General features: G+C 28.9%; 1 protein-coding gene and 4 further genes across 5 annotated transcripts in view; all 5 read left to right on the forward strand.

Moving 5' to 3' along the window:
- The window catches only part of LOC117167462 (tRNA N(3)-methylcytidine methyltransferase METTL6), a 10,651-nt gene extending 2,070 nt beyond the window's left edge, over nucleotides 1-8,581 (forward strand). Inside the window, exons 2-11 of one of the 5 annotated variants that reach the window (XR_004466399.1) lie at nucleotides 1,851-1,996; nucleotides 2,072-2,215; nucleotides 2,423-2,583; nucleotides 2,778-2,934; nucleotides 3,138-3,230; nucleotides 3,697-3,734; nucleotides 5,102-5,195; nucleotides 7,970-8,053; nucleotides 8,240-8,282; nucleotides 8,479-8,581. Coding sequence is in view for 2 of the 5 variants with exons in the window: in XM_033352418.1 (XP_033208309.1) it covers nucleotides 1,851-1,996; nucleotides 2,072-2,208; nucleotides 2,423-2,451 (312 nt within the window). In the remaining 3 variants the exon portion in view is untranslated. Of the gene's footprint in view, nucleotides 1-1,850; nucleotides 1,997-2,071; nucleotides 2,216-2,422; nucleotides 2,584-2,777; nucleotides 2,935-3,137; nucleotides 3,231-3,696; nucleotides 3,735-5,101; nucleotides 5,196-7,969; nucleotides 8,054-8,239; nucleotides 8,283-8,478 lie in introns of those variants that run through there. The other 4 variants (XR_004466400.1, XR_004466401.1, XM_033352418.1 and 1 more) reach the window with 4 other exon arrangements.
- On the forward strand, nucleotides 2,268-2,353 carry LOC117168613.
- On the forward strand, nucleotides 2,622-2,708 carry LOC117168611.
- LOC117168610 lies at nucleotides 2,990-3,075 on the forward strand.
- Nucleotides 3,551-3,636, forward strand: LOC117168609.
- Nucleotides 8,582-16,005: the final 7,424 nt, after the last annotated feature.

The following is a 16,005-nucleotide window of genomic DNA, read 5'->3' on the forward strand; positions in this document are numbered from 1 at the left end:
GTAAAATTAAGGGCATGTGATACTTAGAAAATTGTAGATTTTACCAGTTTCAGGTTCCCCCGACTTTTTTTCCACAAAAATGAAAATTTTTTAAAACCGAATATGGAGATGCTATAAAATATCATAACGGACGTCCCCGGATTTTTTTTTAGGGATAATAACAACAAAAATTATTGTGTTAAATAAAAATTTTATGCATATGCATTATTTTCAGGTTACGTCGTTTTTCATCTCTGCCTTTCCGATAATCTGAAAATTATTTATGAAATAAACTTTTTCATTGCCTGCAAACAAAGTTAGTTCCGGGAGATTAGTTACTATGTTTATTTGTAAGTCCAAAGTTTTCGGCCAAAAATATTGTGTAGTTTGGAAGTAACGCTCGGGTGAATTGTAATACGCATAACCTCGAAATATACACGCACGTTGTTAGCAATATCAAAAAATTTTTGATTGAAAAACACAAAAAAAGTGTGTGGGGACGTCCGTTAGCATGTTCGCTATCATTTCCCAAAATTTTAAGACAAAATATTTATTATTCTAGAAAAAAGTCGGGGGAACCTAAAACTGGTAAAATCGACAATTTTCTAAGTATTACATGCCCTTAAAAATTTGGGAAGTGATAGCGAACATGCTAACGGACGTCCCCAAATGGAAAGGCAGGTATGAAAAATGACGTAACCTCAAAATAATGTATATGCATAAAATTTCTATTTAGCACAATAAATTTTTTTGTTATTCCTCAAAAAAGACTCCGGGGACGTCTGTTATGATATTTTATAGCATCTCCGAATTCAGTTTTTACCAATTTTCATTTTTGTGGAAAAAAGCCGGGGAAACTGCAAGTATCACATGCCCTTAAACTTAATTAAACATTTTTTAAATACAAATAGTATACGTAACTCAAATCGAAAACTGTGTTAGAGCCATAAATTGGAAATAAAATTTAAAAAAAAATTAAAGAAGGTTCTCAGCGCACGTGCGGCTTTGACGAGTACATTCTCATTACGAAACATGTATCTCGTAGATATTTGTATTAATTCTTTTTCAACATTTTTAAAATGTTGAAAAGCATATATATGTTTTAATCTTCATTCAAATTAAAAATGTCATTAGTGTATTTTGTAAGTCTTTTTGTCGTATGCGAGAAAATTTAACAAAAATTTCTAAAAGTAATTTAAAAAACAATTCTCAAACTTTTCTAACTTTGGTCTATTCGATAAATTCAATTGAGATAGTTTCTAACTATATTTGATATCTAGTGAAGAATTTAAATTAAATTGTCTAAACTATCAGAAAAATGTTTTTCTATTTTTTTGAACATTCTCAAAATTTTCAAAAGTATATAACTTTAATTTTCATCGAAATTCAAAATTTTATTTGGAACATTTGCAAGTTTGGAAATATTAGCTTACTCAATTTAACTTAAATTTTGGGATCCTTAAAAAGTGTATTGAAGCCTGACTCGATTGGACAAATCCTTCAAAAGTTAGCGTGGCTACAACATTCAGGTAATCATATCTACAGACACCGAAAAAATTCTATGATTTTCGGACTCTGTGAGTGCCGAAACGTAAAGTTACATTAAAACCCAGAGATCGAAAATTTGGATGATTACATTATACGCTCATGGATGAGAATATAACAAAATAATTTCCGTTCGAGCTAATCCTTTTTCCCTCGCAATTTTCTTTGTATGTAATTCTGCAATAGAGAAAATAATGACTTTTTTGGAAAAAATATTTAAAAATTTTTTAAACTTATAATTAAAATTTTGTTAAGGTCTTTCCTTTCGTCCTTTTGATACGCTAAAAGACAAAAGAGCAGATTCTCAATATTCCCTTTACTTTCAGAGTCACAAACTTTATGACGCAGAAAAGATAGAAGCTTTTCAAACCGATGTTACGGTGGAAAATTGTTTTCCCAATATCGATATTCCTGTTGATATTGCAACCCTGATATTTATCTTATCAGCAGTTCATCCAGAGAAATTCAAGCGGTAAGTATTGTATATCAATTATAGTTTTACCCTTCGTTTTCTGAAAATTAAATAATTAATCATGTTTCGTTACAGTGTAGCGGAAAATCTGTACGAAAAATTAAGCAGCGGAGGTATGGTGCTTTTTAGAGATTATGGATTGTACGATATGGCACAGCTTAGATTCAAGGCAGGTCATAAAATTGCAGAAAATTTTTACATGCGTCAAGATGGTACGAGGTGCTTACAAATGTTAATTTTATTTTTTTTTTTAATTACAATATTTTTTAATCCTTGCACATGATGATTTCATAGTTCAACTGAATTATATTGAAGACACTGTAGCTTATGTCTTTCGCTCCTATCTGATTTTTACTGTCTTTTTTTCAAACTATATTATTAGTGAACTGAGGACAATTAAATTAAGGTTCCGTTTTTTTTTTCCAGAAGCTACTACTTTTCCATTGAAGAGGTAAAAGAAATCTTTACATCCAGTGGATTTGAAACTGTAACCTGTTCATATATTCAAAGACGGACAGTAAATTTCAAAGAAAACATCGACGTACCGAGAATTTTTGTCCAAGCAAAATTCAAGAAACCATGAAAATGTAAGTTTCTTTAGGGATCATGAGTTTTTTTTCACATTTAAATATTTATCATGATGAATTCATAGTTCAGCTGAATTATATTGAAGACACTTTAGCATATGTCTTTCGCTCCTATCTGATTTTTACTGTTTTTTTAACTATATAATTAGTAAACTGAGGACAATTAAATTAAGGACCAATTTCATTTTTTTCAGAAGTTACTACTTTTCCATTGAAGAAGTAATAGAATTAAAATCCAGTTGATTTGGAACTATAACCAGTTCAGCGCTTAAAAGCGCGCAGTAAATTTGAAAGGAAACTTCGATGTATGGAGAATTTAAATTCAAGTGAAATTGAAGAAACCATGCACACGTAAGTTTCGTTTTGAGATTATATATTTTTCAGTTTGCATTTGTTTCACATTTAAATGTTCATTATGATGATTTCATAGTTCAACTGAAGTATATTGAAGACACTTCAGCATATGTCTTTCGCTCCTATCTGAATTCAAGAAAAAAGTTTAGAAAATTGTTTTTGTTTTAAGTTCGGAATTATAAGGTGACTTTTTGTTACAGATTTACAGTAGATGTTACTTCTGAAATTTAATTCAGAATTTAAATATAGGAGCGATGGTGTCGAAAATTTGAGAGGTCGGATTATTACATCAGGTGCGTTTATTATAATTACTAAATAAAAAATATAAAATTAAGATATTTTCAATAATTACAGTTGCATTGGACGAAATTATTATCTTAATAATAGTTAGAAGCTATTTTATTAGTTAATTTAATTGATTTAGAATAATAAATAATATCCAAATGCACTTGCAGTAAAAAAATACTTGATTCAAAGTTAATAAAAATAGAAAATATCGCCCCATGCAATCCATATTAATGTTCGGTGCTCATAATCCGGGCATTTTGGATTTTCACCACCCAATCTGAAATTACAAATTAATATCCTGAAATTTTCAAAACAGCAATTGTTTCCATTTAAATGATGATTTCATAGTTCAACTGAATTATGTTGAAGACACTTTAGCATATGTCTTTCGCTCCTATCTGAATTAAGAAATTATATTTCAAAATTTTCTGAAGTTTTTATGTGGGTAATTATAGCGGTTTTTTTTTACAGATTATAAGGAGACAATCCGAACTCTGGAAATAAATGATGTGAGTTATTTGGCAATATTAATTGGAAAAATTTCTGGGGGGGGGGGTCGTATTGACCCTCAAAAATAAATGTAGAATTCGTTGATGTAAGTTGTTGGCTTTAGGGTCAGGTGAATTGAAACTAATCAACTAATTATTACATATCCGAAAAGTACATCATAGCTTGAAGGGACGCAGTTTTACAATTGGAAGCATCATTCTTTGATTCATAACTCATGTGTTAAATTATAAAAATTACCTAATTTTATTTTATTAATAACTATTGTTAAACCTTGCAGTATTCTGGAAACGATACTAATCTAGTAGAAAAAGTTTTGTCGCCAATATTTTATTTTGAAAGTATGGCAATCTAAAAATCTTTATAAATTATTTTTTGAATAACTCATATGTAATTCAATATTATATTTTAAATTAAATTTCGTTTTTTTTTTAAATTTATTTTTCAAACAATCTGTCAAAAATAACCAACCCAATTGTTTGTAGCAGAGGAATAATAGGCAACTATATTTGCAATAAATGTTGCTTTCCATATCGACGAAAAAGGCATGAAAATTTTTTTTTATTTTGTTAATAAGAATACCAATTGTCAAGAAACATTGCGTTTAAAGAATTATTAATAAAAATAATTTTTCCTTGGATCTCTCGTATACAAATTTTGTTTCAAAAAAAGTTTTCATCTTCAATTTTAAAAGTAAAATCATTTGAAAAATTTTAATATAGTGAAAAATAAATTTACATTTTAATAAGTGTTTAAATAAATTCAAACATTGTAACTGAACAATTCGTGAACATGTGTAAAAATCTGATACTTTTAACATTTTTTAGTTACATCATTATTTTAATGGTCTATGCCCTATGGAAATTAATTTTTTCCCTCTTAAGGCAACTTAATGAGATCCTTTACAATGCATTACATTTTTATTTTATTTTTACATCTTTGATTTTAAATAAATATGTACTGAATGTTATTCATACAATTTAAATTTAAGTACTTTTTATAATCTCACATCTGAGATAATAATCAAAGAATAATGCTTTCAATTGTAAAACTGCATACCTACAAGATCTTATGTACTGTTCGCAGATTTAATAAAATTCACTGATGAGGGCCAACAACTCAGATCCACAATTTATACCAAATTAACTGGAGTATAATAAACAAAAAGTGTTGTAACACAATTTTGAACCAGAAATCCCTTGGTTAAATAAAATAATATCAATAATTCCATTGACATGATTTCATAGTACAACTGAATTATATTGACACTTTAGCATATGTCTTTTGCTCCTCTCTGATTTTCCCAACATTAGAAGTTGAAGAAGGGCCGTAGATAATTTGACCTAAAGTAAGTTTTTCTTTTTTACAGTAGACAAAAATGCAGCTTTTGAAACATCAATGGGCGAAGTTGCAAAGCATACAGTTCCATGCTTTAAGACAACGGAAAACACGAATAGATTTTGGTAAGTCCCTTTTTGAAATTCAGTTTTCAAATTTTAAGAGCAATTTTTTTAATGGTACATTTTATGATAAGACCATTATCAACATATGTGAGTTCATGCATGTTGTGTGAGTGTTATTCCAACCGTAAATCGAATTACTTTTGTGTCGTGGTGTTCTGTTTCACGCAAATTAAAATTGCATTTTTTATTTTTTAAGCTAATTAAGCTATGTAACTTACTAATTACCTTAAAGAAGCTTCTCAAGATAACTATGATGAGTAAATTAATCATTATTCCAGTAGCTAGTAAAAAAACCCCCTGATTATGAATATCAATGGTACTACTTTTTTAAAATCTGGTATAGGGATTGTTTAAAAGCATTTTTATACAATGACGTTAGACTTCAAGACTTTTTAAAATCGTATTTGGGAAGCTGATTGGAAAAAGGTCTTATGTCTTAACATTATTCATACAATGAACCGTCTCCCGGTTTTAAAAATTGAATTTGCACTAATATTGACGTATTTGCACAGTTCTCGCTGGATCTGTTACACCAACAAATTACGAAAGAAAGACAAATTGCTTTTTAAGACATTTACATTTTAGATTTTAATTTTTAATTGAAAGAATTTATAAATGCGGCCTTTGAAGACTAAAAATTTAAAGCGTTTGAAATTGGTTTGAATAAAAAAATTGAGATTAACGTTATAAATTAAACAGTTTCAATTCGAAAGTCTTAGTCATTCAAAAAATGCAAACGTCCGGTTGAAACTTTATAAAATATTTTTAAATTAAAAATAGAACTTTTTTAAGAATTGTGCATTTTATTCTTCAGATTTCTAGGAAAATTGAAAATAATTTTTCAGTTTTAAAAATTATTTTAAGAGAATATTCATAAACATTTTAAAAGACTTCCAAAACTATTAAAAAAATATGTGACCGATTTTAAGATTTTTTTTTAAATTTTCTGGATTTTATAAAAAGTTTAGGAAGAATTCCATTAATCTCAAAAGATATTTAGAGGTTCTAAAAAAAACCTCAGAATAGTTATAAATTTGAATAAATTTAAAAGAACTTTTAGATTTCTCAACATTTTTAAACAAAGTTTTGAAGCTGTTTCATGATGTTCAATCTGTTTAAAATTAAATATAGAGCATTGAAAATGATAACGTGGATATATATATATATATATAGAATTGAATCTGAATCATTGAACTCGTTAATTTATAAAACTTATAAATTATAAATTTTGCAGTTTATCTGGATTTTATTTAGAACTGTTTAATTGCAAACTGTTAGTACCTTCCATTGTTTAAAAATAAATTATCCAGCATTGGAATACACCATTTTTAAATTAAAACACTTATACTTCAATTTCAAAAGTGTAAAGTTTAAGAGTTACATTTTGAGTGATTTAATTTGAAGTTTTTTTTTATTACTTCAAATGGACAAGTGTTTAGCTTTAGAGTTCGAAATTTTTAATATTATTGACCGTGAAAAAATGTCTGCGAACCGGGAAATGACCGGCAATTTTTTTCTTCAATTAAAAGGGCCATCCTGTTTTCTCTTAAGACGGGTCAGCTTTCCCCTGTCGGGTTTCATTATTAGACGGAATTCTCAACGTGCATAAAAAGTTGCAAAAACATTTGGCTTTATAGTAGCAATTCAAAAATCTCGAATTCGAAGTTTGTGACTTTTTTCGATTACCTTTTCGATTATCCTAAATTTTTTAATTATTTTTGGGAAGTTGAAAATCAATGTTTTTATGAAATACAATGAAAATTGAATTTGAATCTCCATTGCTCGAATCGCTTTCGTATGAGTTTTGATCTTCCCGTCGGCAGTCATTGTTGTACATTACAAGAAAAAAGAAATTTTTCAATCGAAATAAAACTTTGGTTCAAATGCAAATTTTAAAAGTGGCAATTTTTGAGAACTATTTATGGAAAATGGCACATAGCTGTTCACCAACTTTAACCTGAAAAGCATTACAAAAAGTTTTATGCGGAATATTATTCTTACATAGTATGCGCAACAAAATAAAATAATTGCGGGAGCATTTTCTTTAAATAACAAATTTTTATGGTAAAAAACCCCTAAATGAAAATTTTTTTCACTTGCGAATATTTAAAAATTAAATATAGAACATAGATTCAAAGTACTTCATAATTTTTTGTGAAATTATAACCGTTGAACTTACATTATTTGTTCTTTTTTATGTAATTTTCTCAGGTCGGATATTTTTTATATGCAATTTAAAAGGTTGTGGGAACGCGTTTTTTAATCCTATTTTTATTCTTATTTTTTCTGGGTTTTAAATTTAATAGACTTATAAGCTAAGTAAAAACTTATTATGACATACCGAAATGAGAACTGTACAATCTACAGAGGTTTCTTGTATAATTGAAAAAACCTTTTTATCTCAGCAAAAGTTGTTGAAACATTTTTTTAATCGTTGGCTTATCTCAGGTTTTAGTTAAATTCAGCTGGCTGAAAATTTTTGTTCGAGAAGTATTTTTATGGCAACATAAAAGAGTATACAATCAGCAACTTCAAACATCTTTCACTTAGAGTTGTTTGAAGCTTGCTGTGAGTGCTCTAACTTGAAAGTGGCTCATTGTATGAAGAATTTCAAAAAACAAAAGACGGTTTTTGCCAAGCGGCACATTTAGGGCAGACAGAAGTGTTACTTGTTACTGGTCTAAATTAAGCAAACGGAAAATTGACATTTTTTATGATGACTGTGTAAACTTTTTGATGTTACATTTAATCATAATTATTTTTTTTTGTTTCAGAAGGATGAGAAGCAAAAGGTCTATACTCTTATCTGCGAATGAACGCAATAATTTGAAGCATACAAAGTGGAAATAACATAATAGGTAAACAATACATTTTCATGGAAGTGATAAAATAATAAATAAATATTTAAAATGATGAGTTTGTGTTTTGAAACATTACGATGATGCACACATAGTTTCGTCACTACCACTGATTATCAAAAATGGAAAATATTATATTTCTATTTAGGTTGAACAGAAATCAATTTTGTTTTTTATTTCTTACAGAAAAGTCGCTTGGATGTTTTGGAAAAGTTCATAAAATGGATTGGTAAGTAAATTGTCTTTTTTTAAACCCCTACTTAAGAATAATTTTAACTAAAACAAAAAATATGATGAATTAATTGAAAACTGAATCTGTCATGAATGTCACATTATTAGCTCTATCTGAAAAAATTCCCCCCTTTTAAAATTTAATGAAGGGAAGAAGTTCAAGTATAATTGATGTAGCATTTTTCTGTTTACAGGTGGTAGATGTTCTGTAGTTGGCCGAAATGGACATTCTTGTATTTATACACAGTTTCTATGTAATAAATATTTTGGAAAAATATACCGAAATTTTGATGAAAATTTGTAGTTATTTTTCGGTTCAATGCATTTTTACTAATATTGAAAAATTAAGCTTTTTTTGATGTTATAAATAAGATATAGGTGTATAGAATACAGGTGAGTTCGTTTGTTTCGTATTATTTACATTTTTTATTTATACAAAATATTTAAATTTTCGTCCTATGGAAAACTCCGCAAAAGTGGGCAGTCCTAAATACATAATATGAAAGGAAGTGGGAAAATTCAATATCCATGCGTTTTGTTTTAACTATGAATTATTTAAATTAATTCAATTTAATTACTTTTAATGATTTGGTAATTCAGCCGTCTCGAGTAAATTGTATTTAACAAGACATGGATTCAAATATAAAAAAAATACGTAAAATAGGCGGGGAGCGTCCAAACAATTTGTTTTCGCCTTAATTCATGAGTAAGGGGAGGGGGAAACAATATGTTATGCAATTTTATGGATGACGGATAAAAATACTGAACCGGTTACAGTGAGCCTCAACCAACTTAACGTAAAAAATATATTGCAAGACGTTTCTTTTTGTGGAATATTATTCTTACGGTCAAATTGTAAAATGTGTATTAAAAAAAATTTGTTCTGACATTGCTAAGAAGTGAATATTGTGTCAAAACAGTTCGACATTTTTTGTGAAGTTATAATTGTTGAATCTACGAAGGGTTATAATATATTTCTTTAGTGCGAAAGGTTATTAAAAAATTATGTTGCTGGATTTTTTTTTAGAATTTTCTTCTCTGGTGTTCGGATATTTTTTATATGCAATCACAGGGTTGCTACAAGACCTCGAAAAGTAATGGGAAAAAGTGGTAAATAAACCTGGAAAAGTCATAGAATTAAAAAAAAATTACTGGAAAAGTCATGGAATTATGAATAAATGACTGGAAATTTTTTAATCGTCTCTATTTTAAAGTCTCAATAATTTAGTAGTTTGTAACGAATTCTATATTTGAAAATTGAAAAAGAAAACTGGAAAAGGCAAAATCAGGCGAAGTGTAAGAATTAAATGAAAAGAAATGGAGAATTCAATGGGAAAAGCAAAAAGAATAGGAAATTGTTGAGGAAATTCGTGAACTGCCCAGGAAAAAAGAATTCATTGGAAAGACGACTGTGAATTGTGTATCTGTCATTTGCAGATTCAGAAAGTTAAAACAGAATCGGTTTGCAATTATGTGAATCGGTCATTTTCTCAAGCAGTTTCGAATCTGCCATGTACTGCAATGACCATTTCATGCAAGGTTATATTGAATCGGTTTCCTTCTTTTTGAATGAGACCGACTTTTTTGTGGTTAAGCTGCCATATTTCACACGATTTTTTAAATTGATAAATTATCGAAAGATTAAAAGAAATCATGCGCAGGCATACTAGATTCCTTTTGCTATTTCAGTTATTAGTCTCTTACGGCATATAAGTTAGTCACCAAAATTATAACGATTAAAATCTTTAAAAAACAAATTTGCGGCAATTTTGGAATTCTAGTGACAGATACGAAATTCAAGAAACTTCTAAAACCATTAAACAGACGTGAATAGATTTTTGTTTCCTGGGTGATTACATTTTGATGAATTTTAATATAGAAAATTTTATTAGTTTTTTTTTGAGATCTAAAAGTTTTATTTGAACTTTATTAAAAAGTTAAGTTTTTTTTAGATTACTATTATGTTTAAGGACATGTGATACTTACGCCCGGCTTTTTTCCACAATAATTAAAATTTTTTAAAACTGAATTCGGAGATGCTATAAAATATCATAACGGACGTACCCGGACTCTTTTTTGAGGGATAATAACAAAAAATTTATTGTGCTAAATAAAAATTATATGCATATGCATTATTTTGAGGTTACGTCGTTTTTCATCTCTGCCTTTCTGATAATCTGGAAATTATTTATGAAATATACTTTTTTGATTGCCTGCAAACAAGGTTAGTTCCGGGAGATTAGTTACTATGTTTATTTGTAAGTCCAAAGTTTTCGGCCAAAAATATTTTGTAGTTTGGAAGTAACGCTCGGGTGAAATGTAACACACATAACCTCGAAATATACACCCACGTTGTTAACAATATCAAAAATTTTTGGATGAAAAAACACACAAAAAGTGTATGAGGATGTACGTTAGCATGTTCGCTATCATTTCCCAGATTTTCAAGGCAAAATATTTCTTATCCTAGGAAAAAATCCGGCGGAATCTAACACTGAAAAAATCGATACTATTTCCTAAGCGCTATGCAAATTAACCACATTTTGCTAAATTAAAACTTTTTTGAATTAAGCTACAAGAAAAGTGTGTGGGGACAGTTGTTAGCATGTTCGCTATCATTTCCCAAATTTTTAAGACAAAATAGTTATTATTCTAGAAAACAGCCGGGGGAACTTAAAACTGGTAATATCGACAATTTTCTAAGTATCACATGCCCTTAAATGTTTTGTTTTTCATATAAAGCTGCAGGCGGCTTTGCCCTTAGGTGAGGGGAAAAGCCGACGAAATACAGCATGTTAGAAATAATTAAATTCCCAAATTATTGTTTTTTTCATGTGATTAATACTTATAGAAATATGATAGTAGAACTCGAAATGAGAAAAAAAATGGATCAATTCAACATCTTATTAACTTAAAAAAAATCATTGACTGTTAACTGGTTTGCACTGCCCCCCCCCCCCTCCTTACCCTACCCTGAATTAGAAAAATCGCAGGAGCGTTTTTTTATCTATAATTTTTTCAATTTTTAGATTTTATATATAAGAGGCTTCTGTTTGCTCTAAAAGCTGTGTTTGAAGTATTAATGAAATTATGTTCTGAAATGAGAACTGTATAATTTCCTTTGTTTTTTTATCTTAAAAAGAACTTTTTATCACAAAGAAAGTTGACGAAATGTTTCTTTAATGACAGTTTCATCTCTCATTGTAATTAAATAATGCTGAACTAATTAAAAACATACAAAAAAAAATTTAAAATTTAGTATTGGTACAGGTTTCGTTCGTTTGAAATGTACTTCTATGGCAGCATAAAATAGAATTCAATAAATATCTTCTGAATTTCAGTATCTTTCGCTGAAGTTGGTTGAGGCTCACTGTAGCGATATTGCATACGTACAAAGATATTAGGAATACGATATTCCTTATAAATATAAACACGGGCGAAACCGGGAGTAACGTACTATTTCGGACTTTGCCCGCGACGCCTTGGTATTGTGCGAAGTTAATTCTCAATTCTAGGTGTTTGTCCACACATAAACACAATCTTGACATTGCGGAGATGGGAAACATCGTCTCACGTACATCCGACTATCTGTTCAGAAGATCATACTAGATACATTTTCGGTGAAATACAGTTAAATGCTATACCGATTTTTGAACACTGAAGGTCGTCAATGCTCGTTGCTTTTTTGTCTGGTAAATCGACTGTCTTGAACAAAATTGTCTCCACAAAAATATTCTAAAATTACGAATTCCTGGACGTGATACTTCTCTAAAATAAAAACTTTTTTTGGCTGAAATATCAACTTTTACATTTTACGAGGAGAATTCATCTTTCTGGGTTGAGAATTGTTAGTTGAAACCACTTTCTGAAAGAATGATGTTTTGTCGATGATTCTTCATTTTAGTTGAAAACTTTTTTCACGGAAAATTTAACTATTCCATGTTCTGTTGAAAATAATTTATCTTCAGTTGAACATTCAATTTGTTTAGTTAAAAATAATTCTTTGTTTGAAGATTCATCATTTTAGTCAAAAATTCGTTTCATTCAAAAATTGGAAAATTTAATTATTTTGTTGAAAATTGATATTTATGATATGCATGATTTCAGCACTTTTCCATGCTTATGAAGCGGAGCTAAAGCTCTACTTTTTACTCCCTAGGGACTGAAAAGTGACGTCAGAAGTAAATAATCAAAGTTATACATATATGAGCTCGCATTTTACTACTATCAGCAAACTCACTGTAAAACCAAAGGAAATTTTGGTAGCACATAATAAAATTTTGCGGCAATTTATATAAATTACTAAATTGAATTTTGGGTCATTTATATTTCCTTACCATAAATGACAAGAAAAAACATGAGCTTCCAGAAATTTATAAAAATGTTTAAAATTGAATTTTGGGTAAATATTTACGTGTAAAATAACCATAAATGATAGGAAATTATAGACATTTTTTTATTCAATTTTAAACCATTTATGGTAAGTTGCAGCTCGTACTGAAAACATACACTCTTCGAAAATGTTCCTCTTCTCCCCCCAGGTGAAAAATATACTATTATGTTGTTGAATTTCAATTCTATGGCTGATAATGTATCCATTATATATTTGTTTAAAATTAATTCCTTTTGGTCGACAATTTAATTACTTTGTTGAAAACTCTTTGATTTTTTTTCTGAAAATCGATCTTTTTTAGTTAAAAATTAATTAATTTCGTTGAAAACTTGTCCCTTGTGGTAAAAAATTCATGTTTTCGTTGGGAATTCATAATTTTAGTTGAGAATTTATTACTTTGATTGAAAATGTAACTATTCTGTGTTTTTTGTTTTCCTTAGCCCTAGGAACTTTTTAATAAATTAGAAAATAAGAAACGGATATTATGAAATATTATTGAATAAAAAATCTTGGTGAAAAAAGTTACCTCTTTTGTTGAAAAGTTCTGTTCTTGGTTTGAAAATTAGTCTGTTTTAGTAAAGTATTCAAGTAAATTCAAAAATGTTTTTGGTGGAAATATAAATTTTCTTTGAGAATTCATTTTTCATCGAAGATTTGTCACTACAGTAAACCCTCGTTAGCACGAACTCGTGAGATGGAAACAAAAGTTTTTCCATCTCACCAAAATGTAGTCTTGAAGTACTGCCTTTTTTTATATCTGTGTTATAAAGTAATGTGTGTTTTTTTTTTTAAATAAACAATATAATTTATTTAATTAACCTGAAATGATGGTAACATAAAGAACAATTAAGGAAAGGAGAATTAAGGATAAATAATAAATACTCGAAATGATATAAGGAACTTTTATATACACGACTATACCAAAAGGCTTGTTTTTTGTTAAGATATAACTTATCTTTCACTTATTACAAAATCGGTTTTATAACTCGGTTTTTGAGTGTATACCAGATTACAAAACATTACCTGAGAATTTTTTAAAGGGTAGAAATCAGATTTCACATATTTCAAATTATTTTACACAGGTTAAAAATATGTTAATGATTTCAAATGAATACAAAAGATTTCACAAATATTATAAAGTTTTTATACAAATTTCATAAAGATTTGAGAGAAATGCAAGAATTCTAAAGGTTTCAAAAAGAATACATAACACCAGATTTAAAAGATTTTAAACAATTTCAAATATTTTAATGATTTTGAACGAATATGAAAGACTTGACATACCTTTAAAAATATTTAACATTTTTAGAAGATTTCAACGATTTTAAACAAACACAAAAGATTTCACATACAAAGATTAAAGAAACTTTTACAAAGATTTAATAACATTTTTAAAATTTCACAAAGATTTCAAGTTTTAAGGATTTTTAATATTTACAGAAAATTATAGAGGCATCAAAAAATTTCAAGACTACAACGATTTCAAGGATTTTAAAGACGACTAATGTTCGCAAAACAGTAAGAATTTATTTATGATTCTGCTTTCTTAACAAATTATTGGCCAATAAAAAATAATTTGGCTAATTTTTTACACCTATAACAATTGTTATTTATTTCATGTAAAAGAAGGTCACCCGGAAAAACTTGATTTCTTGACCTGGAAAACCTGGAAAAGACCTAGGATGTTCTTCCTTCGAATCACTGGATATCCTGAAGGGACATTATCCCACGTTTTAACCTCACAGTTCTTAAAAGAGAAACCCCAAACTTTGATTCACGAAAAGAATATCAAACCCCCTATCCAAGCATTTCAAGGCAAATATTTTGTAAGTTAACATTAAAGGAGTAAAAAATCGTTGAAAAATATGATATGTACAAGACCTGTCTTACTGCGTACAAGTAACATTAGCGACTCATTACTCTTAGAGACTGTCGTTCAACGAGTTTTAAATTCACTTGTACAAATTTTCCTTTTTATATGCGAGTTGGGATATTGAAATGATTGGTTTTGGGGTAGAGATTCCAGAATTCTGATTCACCCTTCTACAGAAATTAGTCTGAACATACCTGCGGAACAGTTTCGAGATGTTGCATAAACGTGTTCGTGTTATGTGAAAAAAGAACCGATGAGACCACGAAAATTGTTCGAAGTTCGTACTAAACGAAATTCGTGTTAACCGAATAAAACTCCCTAAGGCGCTATATAATCCTGCTGGGAATGCAATTTCTGTGTTAACCGAGTTCGTGTAAATGAAGGTTTACTGTAGTTGAAAACTTCATTTTTCTTGGTTAAAAATTTAATTCTTACATGTTTCTTTCAAACTTCATCGATTTTGATTAAAAAACTAGATGGTCCCTTATTAAATTCTATAACACTGTTATTGAATGTGTTTGAAATAAATTTAGAAACGAAAATTTGTTTCAATTAACATTATCAATCTCCTCGTTGTAAGGTTGTTTTTACACCTAAAAAAAATGGAAAGCTGTCAGAGAAATATAAGGGAATTTCCAAATAGGAATTTGCAGAAACTCTGATAAATAACTTAGTACAATGTTGACGAGTATTGTTAGGTTTAAAATATTGAATTATACAGTAAAACCCTTCAATTGCCCTCCCTTTTGTAGCCCTTTCGAGAATTGACGCCGCGCCGCAGGTAGGTGTAACAGGTGGTGTGCGGGGTCCACCGTTGTCACTCAGGCGAGCACTTAAAGGTAAACAATCAAAACCGGAGCGAGCTAAAATGAGTTAGTTCCCACCCACCGCCAGCCCCAAAATCAGCACTATAAAAGAGTTTCACTGTATTGCCGCGATGTTCTGTTATGAAAAATTGAGCTAATGAAATGAATTGTCTAATTTTGAAAATTGCAGAATTTTTAGCTAAAGAAATGCAATTTTCAACTGTTAAGTTTTTCGGATACCCGTAGCATTGTATATGATAAGAAAAATTAATTTCTACGTTAAAAACCTTTATTTTACTCTATTCACATGCAATTAATGTTGCGCAATCGAGACTAGAATCGTCAAATTACTTGACACCCAATTCTTTAGTTTGGATTACTTATTAAAAAACATAGATATACATTAATGAAAAGCACAAATATAGGTAAAACAATTAATTTTAACTTATTAAACAGCTTTTCTTCAAGATTTCAGAATTTATACTAATGTTTCAAAATAATATATGTATTTTTTATTGCATGACTTAATTTGAACCTTAAAATCGTAGTTAAAAATAAAACAAAAGATTCATATGGGGTGCGGGGAGGCTGTTAAGTCTTTTTCTAATTTGAATACAATTTATTTTATAGAAACATAATGTATATGGTA

This window comes from Belonocnema kinseyi, chromosome 2 (genome assembly GCF_010883055.1).
Source record: "Belonocnema kinseyi isolate 2016_QV_RU_SX_M_011 chromosome 2, B_treatae_v1, whole genome shotgun sequence".
NCBI classification, from domain to species: domain Eukaryota; kingdom Metazoa; phylum Arthropoda; class Insecta; order Hymenoptera; family Cynipidae; genus Belonocnema; species Belonocnema kinseyi.